This window comes from Microtus ochrogaster, chromosome 7, assembly GCF_000317375.1.
Source record: "Microtus ochrogaster isolate Prairie Vole_2 chromosome 7, MicOch1.0, whole genome shotgun sequence".
Classification (NCBI taxonomy): domain Eukaryota; kingdom Metazoa; phylum Chordata; class Mammalia; order Rodentia; family Cricetidae; genus Microtus; species Microtus ochrogaster.
This window is the reverse complement of record NC_022014.1, coordinates 32,659,894-32,673,535: the sequence shown is the minus strand read 5'-3', so window position 1 is coordinate 32,673,535 and position 13,642 is coordinate 32,659,894. Positions and strand designations below refer to the sequence as shown.

At 44.6% G+C, this 13,642-nt stretch overlaps 1 protein-coding gene across 1 annotated transcript in view; it reads right to left on the bottom strand.

The window, feature by feature from the left end:
- Positions 1-13,642, bottom strand: part of Dnah9 (dynein axonemal heavy chain 9) — a 333,793-nt gene that overhangs the window by 224,326 nt on the left and 95,825 nt on the right. The window contains exons 27-28 of the mRNA XM_005349858.2: positions 10,606-10,762; positions 4,165-4,269 (exon numbers count right to left, since the gene is read on the bottom strand). Of these exons, the coding sequence (XP_005349915.1) occupies positions 4,165-4,269; positions 10,606-10,762 (262 nt within the window). The remainder of the gene's footprint in view (positions 1-4,164; positions 4,270-10,605; positions 10,763-13,642) is intronic.

The window sequence follows — 13,642 nt, the reverse complement described above, 5'->3', positions numbered from 1 at the left end:
TGTAGTCATCATCATCACCTCCATCACCACCACCGTTTTAATCACATGCCCTCATCATCACCACCACCACCATCACCATCATTACCTTCGATATCATCCCCACCACTGCTATAACAACATTCATCATCACCTCTACCCTCTTTCTCATCACCATCACCACCATCATAAACTCTACCATCCTCCTCATCATCCCCACTACCACTGCCATCTGCCTCATTGCTAGCACTACCATTAAAACATTGTCACCTTCATCGTCACCACCACCATCATCATTATCATCACCGGGGCCATGCTCATCCTCATCAGGTACACCACCACCACCACTACCATCACCGCCATCATCACTGATCAGTATCACCACTTTCATTAGCATTAGCATCTCCACTAATACGACCTCCAAAATCAATACCAAGTTCCTCATTACCTTGCTACCACTGCAAACACCACCACCATCACCGGCACCGCCACTACCATTGCATTATCATCAGTTACCCATCATCACTGTCATCACCATGACTGCTACCAGTATTATCACCTCTAACACTGGAGCACCTATCATCCGTAGATCTTTGATTTAAATGTTTTAGATATTAACTCATTGAAAAAATTGTTATAATGAAAAAACTGTGATTAGCTCAAGGAGTTCTCTGTGGAGCATGCTGAAAAAATGCCTTGAGACACACACGGGGATAGCTTGGGACAAGCCCCTAGCACTAACCATCACCCTGAGACACCCATCAATGGAATTGTGCATAATGAGTGGTTCTGGACTTCAGTGGAATCAGGAACAGCTATACTGGGCTGGTGAGAACAAGAGACATCCTCTAACCGCTGTGGCAAGCAGCCAGAGGAGAAGGCACAAAAGTCATAAACGTAGAGATGAGAGGAAGAGATACAGGTAAGTGGAAATAACAGGGCGGTGGGGAAGGGAATTAAAAGACAGAGGCTTATAGTACAAGAAGTAGGAAGAGCAGCTTTGAGTACATGGTGCAATGGAGGGAAACGGAGCCATTTACAGTGGGCACTCAGGGAAAAGACAACTTCTCCCCAGATTTTCAGAGCCAACCGTGGGCTGGAGCCAGGACTCTGAGAAGGGTTTGCCTGCTCTACACCAGCTACTCAGGAAGGAAGGAAGGAAGGAAGGAAAGAATCCCCACAGTGCACAGAGAGATTCTATGGCACTGTTTCTGGCTCCAAGCTGTGATGTGACTACCCAAGTATGGAAACAGCCAGAAGACAAGCTTCCTTTCTGCTGGGGGTGGGGACATGGTTTTGGTTTGTCTCCAGGGGTTTGTATATTGAACTAAATCCTCATTATGAGACACTGAGAGGGTGGGAACTTGATCCAGCTATGGTTTCCAGATGCTTTTGGGAGGTGGCTGTCTTTAGACAAGGTCATTGGGTAGGGTTCATGATTGAATCCTGTGGTTTGACAGCCAAAAGTCACTGCAAGATGTGTGTCTGTGAAAGTTCAGGAGTGTGAGCCAAAAAAGAAGAAGAAGAAGAAGAAGAAGAAGAAGAAGAAGAAGAAGAAGAAGAAGAAGAAGAAGAAGAAGAAGAAGAAGAAGAAAAGAAAAATCATTTTCTTTATATGCAATATGACCTCAGGTATTTTATTATAATCATAGAAAAAGACTAACATAATTTCCTGGAAAATACGAATATTCAGTTTCAGTTTAGGTAATGCCAGATCCCATCTCTACAAGGCAGAGGTGTGTTGATAGATGTTTAACCATTGACTTTCCACAGAAACAAGGTCTTCATGTGTTAGTGCCATCAACTGTAGGTTTTGGGAGGAACAGTTTTGGGGATTAACCTGGGATCTTATGCCTGCTAGGCAAAGACTCTATCATTGGTCCATATCCCTAGCTCCAGTTTCTTGATGGAAATACTTCCTCCTTAGGCCCTGTCAAGTCATGCCAATTCAAGACCACAGAAAACTGCATAATCAACTCACCAAGCCAAGGCAGATCACGATGTCGTTGCAAGGGAATGTTTAGGTTACTGCTTGGGCCTCACTTCCCCCACCATTACTAACTCCTGCTGCAAAGAGCAAATCTCAGGGAGGGGAAACTGCATCTTGCTCTGGAAAATCTTTGCTAAGGAACAGCTGGGACAAGGGTCAGTGTTTGTGGAGCAGCCTTGGCCAGATAGGAGAGCACAAAGGACTGAGTGACCATTGTGGAGCAGGCAAGTGAAGGGCCCTGAGAGCCCCATGATGGCCCCTGGCTCCCAGTGACAGCTGAAGCCCAGGGGTGGGATGCTACGAATAGCAGCTAGTATGGGAGCTACCACGTTCCAACCCTGCAGTTGCTTCAGCGCTTTGCTCGGAGCTCCACATTTAGCCTCCAGTGACGGGGACAGCATGCTGGATGAGAGGGGGGACATCTGGAGGTTACGTAGACAGAGGCTGGCTCCTGGCAGGGCACATCATCTAGGGAAGGGGACAATGCTGCCTTGGCCAGTTTCTCCCACATGGGTGACCGGCTTGATGTTCCATCTCACCCCTGTGCTGCCAGCCCTCCCTCCATGCCATGCTCTTGCCAAAGAAAAGGAAGAAACTCGGCCCAGTCGAGTGTTTTCCATTGGCCTTTTTGAGGCTGAAAGAATTGTACAGATTTGCAGGGATGATCACCACCCCTCCCTTTCACTCTCCTCTCCCCCATCCTCTTTCCCCCCTTCCCCTCTGTTTCTTTCTCTTCCATTCTCTCCTTTTCCTTTCCTTTTCCCTCCCCTCTTCCTCTCCTTTTCCTTTCTCTTCTCTTTCTTTACCTCCCTCTTTTTTCTTAAATAATTATATCTGCATAACACTTTGGAAATAAGCTGAAAGGGAGGAGCCTGCCACTGCGTTTGACTGTATGGGGTGTGGGCACAAACCCCGAGCAGTAGGCACAGCACTGACCACTCACCTCACTGCATACAGTGCTTTACAGAGGCTTTGCCTTGGGGAAGTAGGGTGGAAGAGGATGGCTGCAGCCAGTTAACCTTTGGTGGGAAAAGAGGATGCTCAGCCTACAGGGAGGGGCAGAGGAAAAGGGCCTGGAGAAGGAGATGCAAGGGTACAGGAGCCTTTGCAGCTCAATGAGGATCCCAGGAAAGTCCTCTGCCTTGATTTCAGGCAAGGATTCCTCTTTTACCCAGGTCTGTAAAACCGCTGCCACACACAGGCTAATTCTCCATTAGAATCCTCAAGATTCCCTGTTACCTGAACCAGAAGGCATTTATGTCCATTTTTATTTGGTTTGAGCTTGCTTCTCTGACAATTCATATGTGTATATTGATGATGTGGATGGAAAAGCAGTGTTCAAATCCTACCTTTGTCACTTTGCAACACTGTGCCTTGGGCAAGTTCCTTATATTCCCTGCTATGTTTTCTCCATATAAAGTAGTATTTATACCAGAAGAACTACCAGAGGATGCAGGGTGGTAAGTGAAGAGTGTCTGGTATAACAGACTTAGCAAAGGAATTCACCCTCTGCTTTCCTTCTTTCTACTCTTCTCTCTTTGTCTATGGGTCCTTGACCCCAATCCACACCCTCTCCAGCCAGCATTTAGGGACTGGTTTTAAGATAACCTCTTTCCAAGTTTTATTCTACAGAATGGATATTATGATCACTTCTAGAATGCTGAAAGTGCTCACATCTGTCTCAGAAATTCAAGTCATCTTTGAAGGCAGGAATCGTGTTTTTTTCAAGACATCTTTGAAGTTAGGAATCATGTCCTTTTCAGCCATGCGCCTCCACTCACTCAAGCCCTGGGAAACCACAGGCTTATACAACAGCAAGTGGATTAGGCAGAGAGATGTGAAACAACTTGCTTCCTGACTTCTACAGCAAATGCGAGAGCTGAAGCTGGAGCCCTGGTTTACAGCCCATGTGTGAGATGCTTCCTCGTAGCTGGGATCTGCCTCCTTGGCTGATCCCTTCTGTGAAGCACATAGATAATTTATGTCCCTGTTTTACACACGGGTAAAGGGGTCCCACTAGATAGAAGAGGATATGTTTTGGTGGGTAATAGAGGAACATTTATTATAAGGATGGAGAAAGGGCGATGGAATGGCAAGAAGAGGGGGGATTGATGTTGAAGAATGAAAACAGCAGGCTGTAGACTCCCACGGGACCAGCCATACAAACTGCAAGGCTCCCACACCCTTCTCATCCATACCTGTACGGCCACCACCGACAAGACCTCCACAGAGATTCGGTTAAACTCATCGAAACAGCCCCAGGCACCAGTCTGAGCCAGGCCTTTGTAGATGTTGCCACATGACTGTAAGCAAAACATACAAGGATTAAATGATGACATGAGTCATGTCTTAGAGTCATGTCCAGAGTCATTTTTCAGCTTCTTTATTAGAGACACATCCAGTCCCCTAAAACTCACATTGTAATTTCCAGAACAAATACGTTTTTTGAAGGTGATGGGCGACAACTCAAGACATGGAATCTAACAAACTTTCCAAGATGACGTTGTGAAAAAAATCCCTTTAAGATGCCATCAGGGTTTTGTCCTGAGCATTCTGTAACATTTAAAGTCCCAGAAAATGAATAAAAGATAACTTTTCTTTGAGCACAGAGACAAATAGGCTCCGGCATACTCTAATGGGAAGTCAATGCCCGTGCCTTCTCTCCATGTCCAGCCACTCAGGTTTCCCAGATGATGGGGAGCTGGAAATGTCAGGGAACTAACAACAGTCACAGAAACAAACTGTGGGCCTGTCATCCAAGAGAGAGCAAGAAAGGAATTCCAAAGGCAAGAATGTGTTTCTATCCTAAAATGCAAAGGAACTCTGGCATGAGATGGGAGCGCGTGCATCAGCGGTAAGGAGCAGGTTCTGGAGGCCACAGGCTAGGTGGTGCCTCCAAAGTGTGGTGGTGATGCATTTATGGGAGTCCTGACAGTTATCCACGGTCATTCTATTTTTATGTTTATTTATTTGTCATTGTTGTTTGTTTTTATATCCCAACACCAGTTTCACCTCCCTCCTCTCCTTCCAATCCTTCCTACCTCCTGTCTCCCCACCACGCCACGTGCCCGTCCACTCCTCCTCCTCCATTTCTCTTCAGTAAAGCGCAGGCCTCCCATGGATATCAACTAGCCATGGTATATCAAGTTGCAGTAAGACTAGGGACTTCCTCTCCTATTAAGGCTGGACAAGGCAACTCGGTAGGAGAGAAAGGTCCCTAAAGCAGACAAGAGAGTCAGAGACAGCTCCCGCTCCGATTGTTAGGAGTCTCACATTCTTGTGAGACCAAGTTACACACTGTAACATATATGCAGTGGGCCCTGGTTGTTAGTTCAGTCTCTGTGAGCTCCTGTGAGTTCAGGTTAGTTGATTTTGGGGGTTTTCTTGTGGTGTCCTTGGCCCAGCAGGCATTTTCTAAAAAAATGACTAGTTGTGTGTAGTTGTGTGTATAAGACTCTGTGTTAGATGCAGTCCTTCCAAGAGCTTTTAGGAAAATGTTGGCAATAAGGTATACAAATAAAAGAGAATTGCTGGTATTTGTTCCAGGGAATACTGCAGATCACACTGTCACAGAGAGCAGAGAATGGGTCAGGGTTCTCCAGTGTGATCAGTGAAGATGGGATGGCAGAACAATCACACGTTGCAAGCTGTATTTTATGGAACATCAGGTGTTCCTCGAGAAAAGGATTTTGTTGTGAAGAAAGCTGGGGAAACACTATATTCCATAACCTACCTTAGCCAAGTTGTAAATGTATACTATTGGGCTGTGAGGGTAGGTCAGTAGTAGAGCATGTACTAGCCTAAAGGATGAACGTGTCTCTCTGCATGTCTCTTTCTGTTTCTCTGTTTCTGTCTCTGTCTGTCTGTTTCTCCCTTCTCTCTCCCTCCCTCACTCCTTCTATCTTTCTCCACACACACATGCACATACATGCACACACACACACACACGCACACATATAAATACTTTAAATGTCTGCAACAAGATTAAGTGGTTACTTGGCTGAGATTCCCTTTTCCTCATGTAACCTTTGATTTTCTCAGAATTTATGCCAACAAAATGGGCACAGAGGGAAAACAAAAGGAGGCAGGCAGCTCCCTGAGTGCCTAGCTCCCAGAACAAGGTGCTTCCGAATACACCCTGCAACGCTTCTTCGTGTCTGTGTGATAAGGGGAGAGGGAGGCTTTCCAGGAGGGTGAAAGATTATGAAAGAAAAATGAGCAAAATAACGATGTGTCCAGAGAAAAGCAAAAGTACCATTTGGGATGGAAAATTGATTACTAAAGAAAGTCTTAGTAACAGAAAGCCTTGAATTATTACAAGGAGTCTTTAGGGGTTTGCATGAGAGACGATGATTAGGCAACATTTTGTCAGCCTCATTCAGACATCTACCTAGGCAAGGTTGGATGTAGGGCAGAGCTTAAAGAGGGAGGGAAAATACATCCCACGTCGTGTTAAACCCCAGAATGCTCAAACTCATGTGGAAAATATGAACAAAGGAGAATCAAAAAGATCAGCAGTTGCCAGGAGCAGAGGCAGTGTGAGGGTGGAGAAACTACTGCATGTGGTACTGTGACATTGGGTAGATGACATTATACACTTTCCTAAACCTGTAGAACTTTATAGTCAATGGTCTTCCAAGCAGTGAGTCCCAATATAGTCTTGGATTTTAGTTTGGAACAGTGTATTGGCACGGTCTATGCTACACTGGCCTATTGTCTTAGCTAGTGTTACTATTGCTGTGATGTAACACCATGACCAACAGCAAATCGGGGAGGAAGGGGCTTATTTGGCTTATACTTTCTCATCACTGTTTATCGTGGGAGGAAGTCAGGACAGGAACTCAAGCACATTAGGAAACCGGAGGCAGGAGTGGATGCAGTGGCCATGGAGGAGTATTGCTTATGGGCTTGCTCTCATGGCTTACACAGCCTGCTTTCCAAGAGGTGGTCCCACCCACAATGGGCTAGGCCCTCCCACATCAATCACTAATTAAGAAAAATGCCCCATGGTTTTGCCTATAGCCTGATCTTATGGGGGTATTTTCTCAGTTGAATCTTCCTCCTCTCTGGTGACTCCATCTGTGTCAAGTTGACATGAAGCTACCCAGCACACCTGTAATTTAATGATGGGAACTAAGTGTGAAGAAGGGAGAGTACATGGGGGTGCTATGTACTAATTAGTCCCCAAATTTGAAAATGTTCTACATAGTAAACAATAAGATAAAGCAAAAGACAGGTCTTTCTGTTCATCTATTCACACAACAAATATTAGTTGAGCAGGAACTGTCTGCTAGAGAATGTTCTGGAACATGGGCAATCAATAGTACACAGGATAGAAAAGAAAGACCTTTTGGGCTGACATTCTTGTGGAGAAAGAAGACAATGAACAATGACACACATGCCAAATGGGGAGACAGTTACACTGCAGGCAGAATGAGGGTGGTATAGAGACCTTAGAGTCAATAGTTAGGGATGTCTCATGGAGGGCGACATTGGGTTTTACTTATGTATTCCTATAGGTTGAGACTGTCTGTCTGTCTGTCTATCTGTCTATCTATCTATCTATCTATCTATCTATCTATCTATCTATCTATCTATCTATCTACCCACTCACCCACCCATCATCCTTCTAATGTATGTATATGTGTATATAGGTGTGTATGTGTCTAAATCAACCAATTAAGCATCACAAACCCTAGTTAGGAATTCAGGAGTAAAATCCTATTCCTAACCATTGTTTGAAAGTTTTTAAAGTGCATACCTTTCATGAACTCTAGACAATACATAAAACTTTAAAGAGAATTTCTGTAAGTAGATGCTTGCCTTAGCCCCCTTCTTCCCTGAGGATCAGCAGCACAACTCACATCACCCCATTTGCTCATTGTACCCACCTCTTGGTGTTATTGGATAAGCAGTGGCATCAGTTGGCCAAGAGGTCAGGCTTAAGGATTGGAATAAAGACACATTATGGCAAAAGGCCAAAAGTGGAGGATGCTGAGGAGGAATCCATGGTGATGACTGATGTGTGCTAGGGAAGTAAGGGTACAAACAGGAAGGATGACTGAGATCTCCATCTTAGAAATGGGTTAGAGATATAGCAGGGAAAAGTAGCATAATCCTCTCAAGGTGGAGGAAGACCTTCTATACCAGCTACCCCGTGTGCAATTAGAGCCAGAACTAGGATGTGGGGGAAGATGAGAAAAGACGTGGAGTCACTAGAATATCTATTTAAATGGAGATTCTGGAAAAGGAACAGCACAGGAGACATAGAGGCCAGGAGGTGGGGATTGGGGAAGTGGGAGAATGACAGTAGGGAAGCTGTAGGAATCAGAAGTCATGAGAAATCCTCCTAACTCTTCCAGGAGGCTGAGCCTCCTAAGGTTCAGAAATCACCCTAAATGCTCTCCACTTCAGAGCCATTGGTGTTTCAGCAGTGGCCTCTGTATTGAGGTCAAGGGGAAAGTATTGCTGCTGTAATATGAAATGTAAGGTGCAGGGCTTCTCCTACACTGTTCCCTCCCTTCCTTCCTCCCTTCCTCCCTTCCTCCCTTCCTCCCTTCCTCCCTTCCTTTTTCTTCCTTCCTCTTTCCCTCCCTTCTATTCTTTCTTCCCCCATCTCCTGGGCTCCTTTGGGTGCTAGATATCAAACTCAAGGCCCTGGGAATGTCTGCATGCTAAGTGAACATTCTTCCCCTGAGTGACATCCTAGCTTTTTGGGTTTCTTTGGAATCCTAACCAGTCTCATCTTGGGGTGGCCTAGGACACTCCCTGGTGTGGACTCCCTTGTGGCTACTTTTGGAGCATCTCCAAGTACAGTTCTGTAGGATAAAACATCATTTATTTTGGGATCTTCCTGAAATGCCCCACATATTCTAAGCAATGGCAGTAACTGATAAACCAGCTTACTTTGTTTCTGGCTTTTGATAATAAAATATAGTTGCCAAACAGCTGGATAGCAGAGTAGAAAGGCTTGCAGGAGCAGTTTAGCAAGGGTGTCTGTTTACAATGATGTTTGGGGGTTAGGAAAGTGAACGCTCTCATTCTGAGGTGTTCTTTTTATTGATACTGCTCTTGTATGTGTCTGTCCTGGACTCGAAGACTGAAACTTTACTTAAAGCCAGGGTGAACTAAGGACAAACGCTCTTCTACAGCGTATTTTAAACGGAGTAGATGGGGTTAGGGACAATTGTCTAATTTTGAAAGAATTGTGACAAACGACTTGCGATCACTGGCCCTGGAGTCAACTCCTCTCTTCCCATTTGCTGTGCTTAGTTTGACTTTGAAAGAATCTGCTGATTTTATGCCAGGAAAAATGCATGCCTTCTACAGCTGAATGACTGTGTCTTCCAGAATATTCCCCATGGGAGACTTACTTACTTCAGCAATGCTGCCCATAATTAACTATAGAGGAATAAAAAAGAAAAGAAAAACTTATTGAAGAATCTAGGAGCTCAAAATAATCCTTAAGGCTGAGGTTATTTTTTTTTAAAGAGGAAAAAAATTGTCTCCCATCTTTGAAAAAGAAACATTATCTTGATGTATTCATCGATAAAAACAGCTGCACTCAACTTTAGCGGTGATGGCCCAGGGAAGGACTGGATTCAGGTCTGGATGCCACCACCCCCTCCCCCAACCCCATTTGTTTGCTCTGAGTAAACATGGCTTCACAGGATTTTAACTTCTACACAGAAAGGTTTGTACTAAACCAAGCCGTCACAGTTCTGGGAAATGTGTGTCACCTAAGGAATCATAGTTCAGCAGCTGTAATCTCTAAAGTTATTTCTACATTAAATGTATTTTCCAACATTAAATCTTAGTTGATCTTTTTATACAACCCTTTTAGCCTACTCTAAATATTACCTGTACATTCTGCTTACAAGAGAAACATAGGCACCTTATTAAAAAACATAGACTATGAGAAAACACCAGGATGGAGGCAGCAGGGCACGTTGATATTACACATCTTTAAAATGAGCTTTTATTCATCTGTGAGCAGAACGTCTGTAGCTGGAAGTGACCTTGCAGGCCTTTTGTTTCTGTGGATTTTCTCCAGGACACAACCTGGAGCACACTGGTTGTTTGAAAAGTTCCGGGTTCTGGGATGAAGTGCAGGGGCTTTGCACAGCCTGGCGGCAGGGGTCCCTTAGAGTGAGCGGTGACTAGTCCCTACTGTTTCCAATCTCCTGTGTCCTTGTACACCATCCTAGGGGGATATTCCCTGTACAAAGGAGCTCAAATAAAGCTGTCACTTGGAGACAAGGGTCCCCATCACAGCTACTCATGAGCCTTTCTGCCTTCCTGACCTGTAAGTAAATTTAGAACTTTGAGGGCTTCTTCAACCGCATCGTTTTCCACGCGACAGATGAAAGGCAACCATGTCAAATGATCCATTTCCTTACCACGTTCATTTGTAGAGTCAGAATGGATGGGGCTCTGCCTCTGTGCTATATAAGACCTTGACAGGAGGCCAACAAGGGCCAAAGCATCCTTAAGTCTAGTGTGAGAGAGTAAGGAGAAACCTCCCATCTGGACTCTGCCTCTCCTGGGGGAGTGGGATAAACAAAGAATGGATAAGCCATGTACCTGATCTCAGCTACCACCCAGGTCCCAGTCTCTCCAGCTACAGGCTGAGCTTGTACCTTGTAGTCCATCTGCTCCGAGCAGTTAAACACATAGACCATGATGCCCAGTGCACGGCCCAAGTCCTTGGTGGTCTCTGTCTTGCCTGTGCCGGCAGGTCCCGATGGAGCCCCACTCATGGTCAGGTGCAGAGACTGAGTGAGAGTGATGTAGCACCTGCCAAACAAAGGAGGGCAAACGCCATTATCTGTGCCACAGATGGCTCTGCCGGGTGTCAGAGAGAGAGGGAAGCTCACGGATAGATGGGTCTGGATTAGCGTCTACAAAGGGACCCTTTGCCTTTTCCCCATAGAGCCTGAACTTCCCAGAGAACAATCTGATTATGACCACCTCCCTGTAGGGTATCTTGGCTCTTTGCTAGCTTGTCTTGACCTTGACCATGCCTTCTATTCTAGCTTCCTTTTTCAGTGCTTTGGTAATCCACGTCTTTCCCCAAACACACTAACAACAAGCTATGTATGTAGAGTAACTCTTGCTTGCTAGGTACTCTGAGACTGTGTTGGCCCTTTCTCCTCCCTACCCAAGCAATCCATTTGAGCCTACCTAGATGATATCTCTTTCCATCTGGCTGGCTAATGGCTAGTAGCTCTTGGCCAGGAATTGACATTAGTCCAGGTACTAAGCATTCCCAGCCTCAGGCTGGGATGAGTTAAGAAGAAGCTGCTCAGCTGACTTCCTATTCCATTATGTGCCACCCTAGTGCCCACCACATATATCACACAGATCCCTCGCACATATGTGAGCAAGAGTTAGGAAGCACAACTTTTTGGTTCACTGTTTCAGAACCCAGCATAGCTCCAGGCATATACAAGATTTCAATAAGTCTTTAAGAAACACATGAATAGCTCCATGAGTGAACAGATAACCATCCAATCTAATATTCCTGATACTATCTTCCCTAATGACAATAGAATAAAGTCAGCTTTATGACTGTTTCTAATGGAGCTGGGGAGATGGCTAAGTGGGTAAAGTGCTTGACTGGTCAAGCAGGAGGACCCAAGTTCAAATCCACAGCTTCCATGTAAAATCTGGGTATTGGTGACACATGCCTGTAATCCCAATGGTGTGTAGTGTGTGAATGCATGCATGTGTGTTGGGGTAGAGGAGGAAACAGAGAATCTCTGAAACTCATGGTCAACCAGTATGACTGAGATGGTAAGCTCTGAGTTCATTCAGTAAGTGAGACCCTGTTACAAAAACAAGGTAGACAGTGTAGATCCAAATGGCATGTAGACTTACACACCATACACATATGCATGCAAACACACACACACACCACATACCCCTACACCATACATACACACCACACATGCAACCACCACCACACAAAATTATTGAAGGTACTCAAAAATATTCATAGTTCCATTTAGTTTGACTCACTGGATAACAAGCAATGAAAAGGTGCTTAAGATCAGCACCTAGAGAAACTCAGTGTGCATACAGTACATTACCCAGGATGGCTATAATACAGAATGCGGCCATAACAAATGCTGGTAAGAATTCAGAAGAAGAAGGAGCTTCATGTGTTGATGGTGGGAACGTTACATGGTACAGTATCTTTGAAAGACAGGCAAAAGTTTCTTCAAAAAAAAAAAAGGCTTTTCATATAATTTAGAAATTTCCATCCTGGGATTTTTCCCAAGAGAAATAAGTTCACTTATTTACAACACTCGATCATGGTGACAATATTCATATCAATAAAACTATGTGAAACCCAAATACCCATCTGTAGTGAATAGTTAAACAAAATGTAGCATCCGTGCAGCAGAACATTCCTTAGCTATATGAAGGCATGAACATGACTGTGGTAGTTTGAATGTACTTGGCCCCCATAAACTCATAGAGAGTGGCACTACTAGGAGGTGTGGTCTTGTTGAAGTAGGTATGGCCTTGTTGGAAGAAGTGTGCCACTGTGGAGCTGGGCTTTGAGGTTTCCTATGCTCAGGCTATGTCTGGTTCAGTTCACTTCCTGTTGCCTGCAGATCAAGATGTAGAACTCTCAGCTCCTTCTCTAGCACCATGCCTTTGGTCGTGCCACCGTGTTTCCCACCGTGATGATAATGGACTAAAACTCTGCAACTGTAGTCACCTAAATTAATTGTGTTTCTTTATAAAAAGTTGCTGTGGTCATGGTGTCTTTTTCCAGCAAAAGAATCCTAAGACAATGGCACAAAACAGATGAACTCATCAGCATCGTGCCCCACATGTGAAAGAAGACAGATAAGGAGATTAAGAGAAACATCAACAAGTGAATTGCCGACTGTTGGGGCTGGGGTAGGGGCAGGGATTTACCACAAAAATCATAAAAGCCATGTTTAATTGAACTGTACCTTTGTCATAGGTGAACTTTAAGACACTAAAATGTACCTCAATAAATCTGCTAAATTGCACCAATGATCAAACTTCTTCATATCTAGTGAATTGATACAGACTCTATTTGTGAGCTCCGTGTGATGGACGTTGTATTCAGAATCATCTGCCTGTTTTTTTTTTTTCTTTTGGTAGCTGATGCTCCAGGCTGACCAGCAGCTGAGTCAGTGCCCTTCTTGCCAGATGGCAATGGCTTTTATTGGTGTGATGGTGCTCAGAACCAACATGGCGTTGAGGGGACTCAAGTGAGTTTCTGTATTCTCCATGAATCAACTTCCCATTTCTGTCCCTGTCTCTGGGTGAAACCCAGTGGGGCATTTTCCCTGGGCAGAGAAAGGAAGTGGGTTGTAACTCTTTCATCTCTAGTTTGCCTGTGAAATGCATGGCACTGACTTAGCTGAGCTCAGGGAAATGGGCCTCATTCAGCATTAACCCCTGACCTTGCAGGCTCATTTGGCTCTCTTACTTTCCCTGGAGAAATTGGGACATTGAACATCAAACATGCCATGAGTCAAGAATTTTTAATTTGGGGCATTAAGTGCGCAAAATAAGAGGTAAATATGTAAAAATTCCCATACTCGGGCAATTGGAAAGGAAAATGAAGATACATCAAGTCAAGCGAAGAATGTGACACCCAAAACAGTAAATGGTGATAAATTGATACAT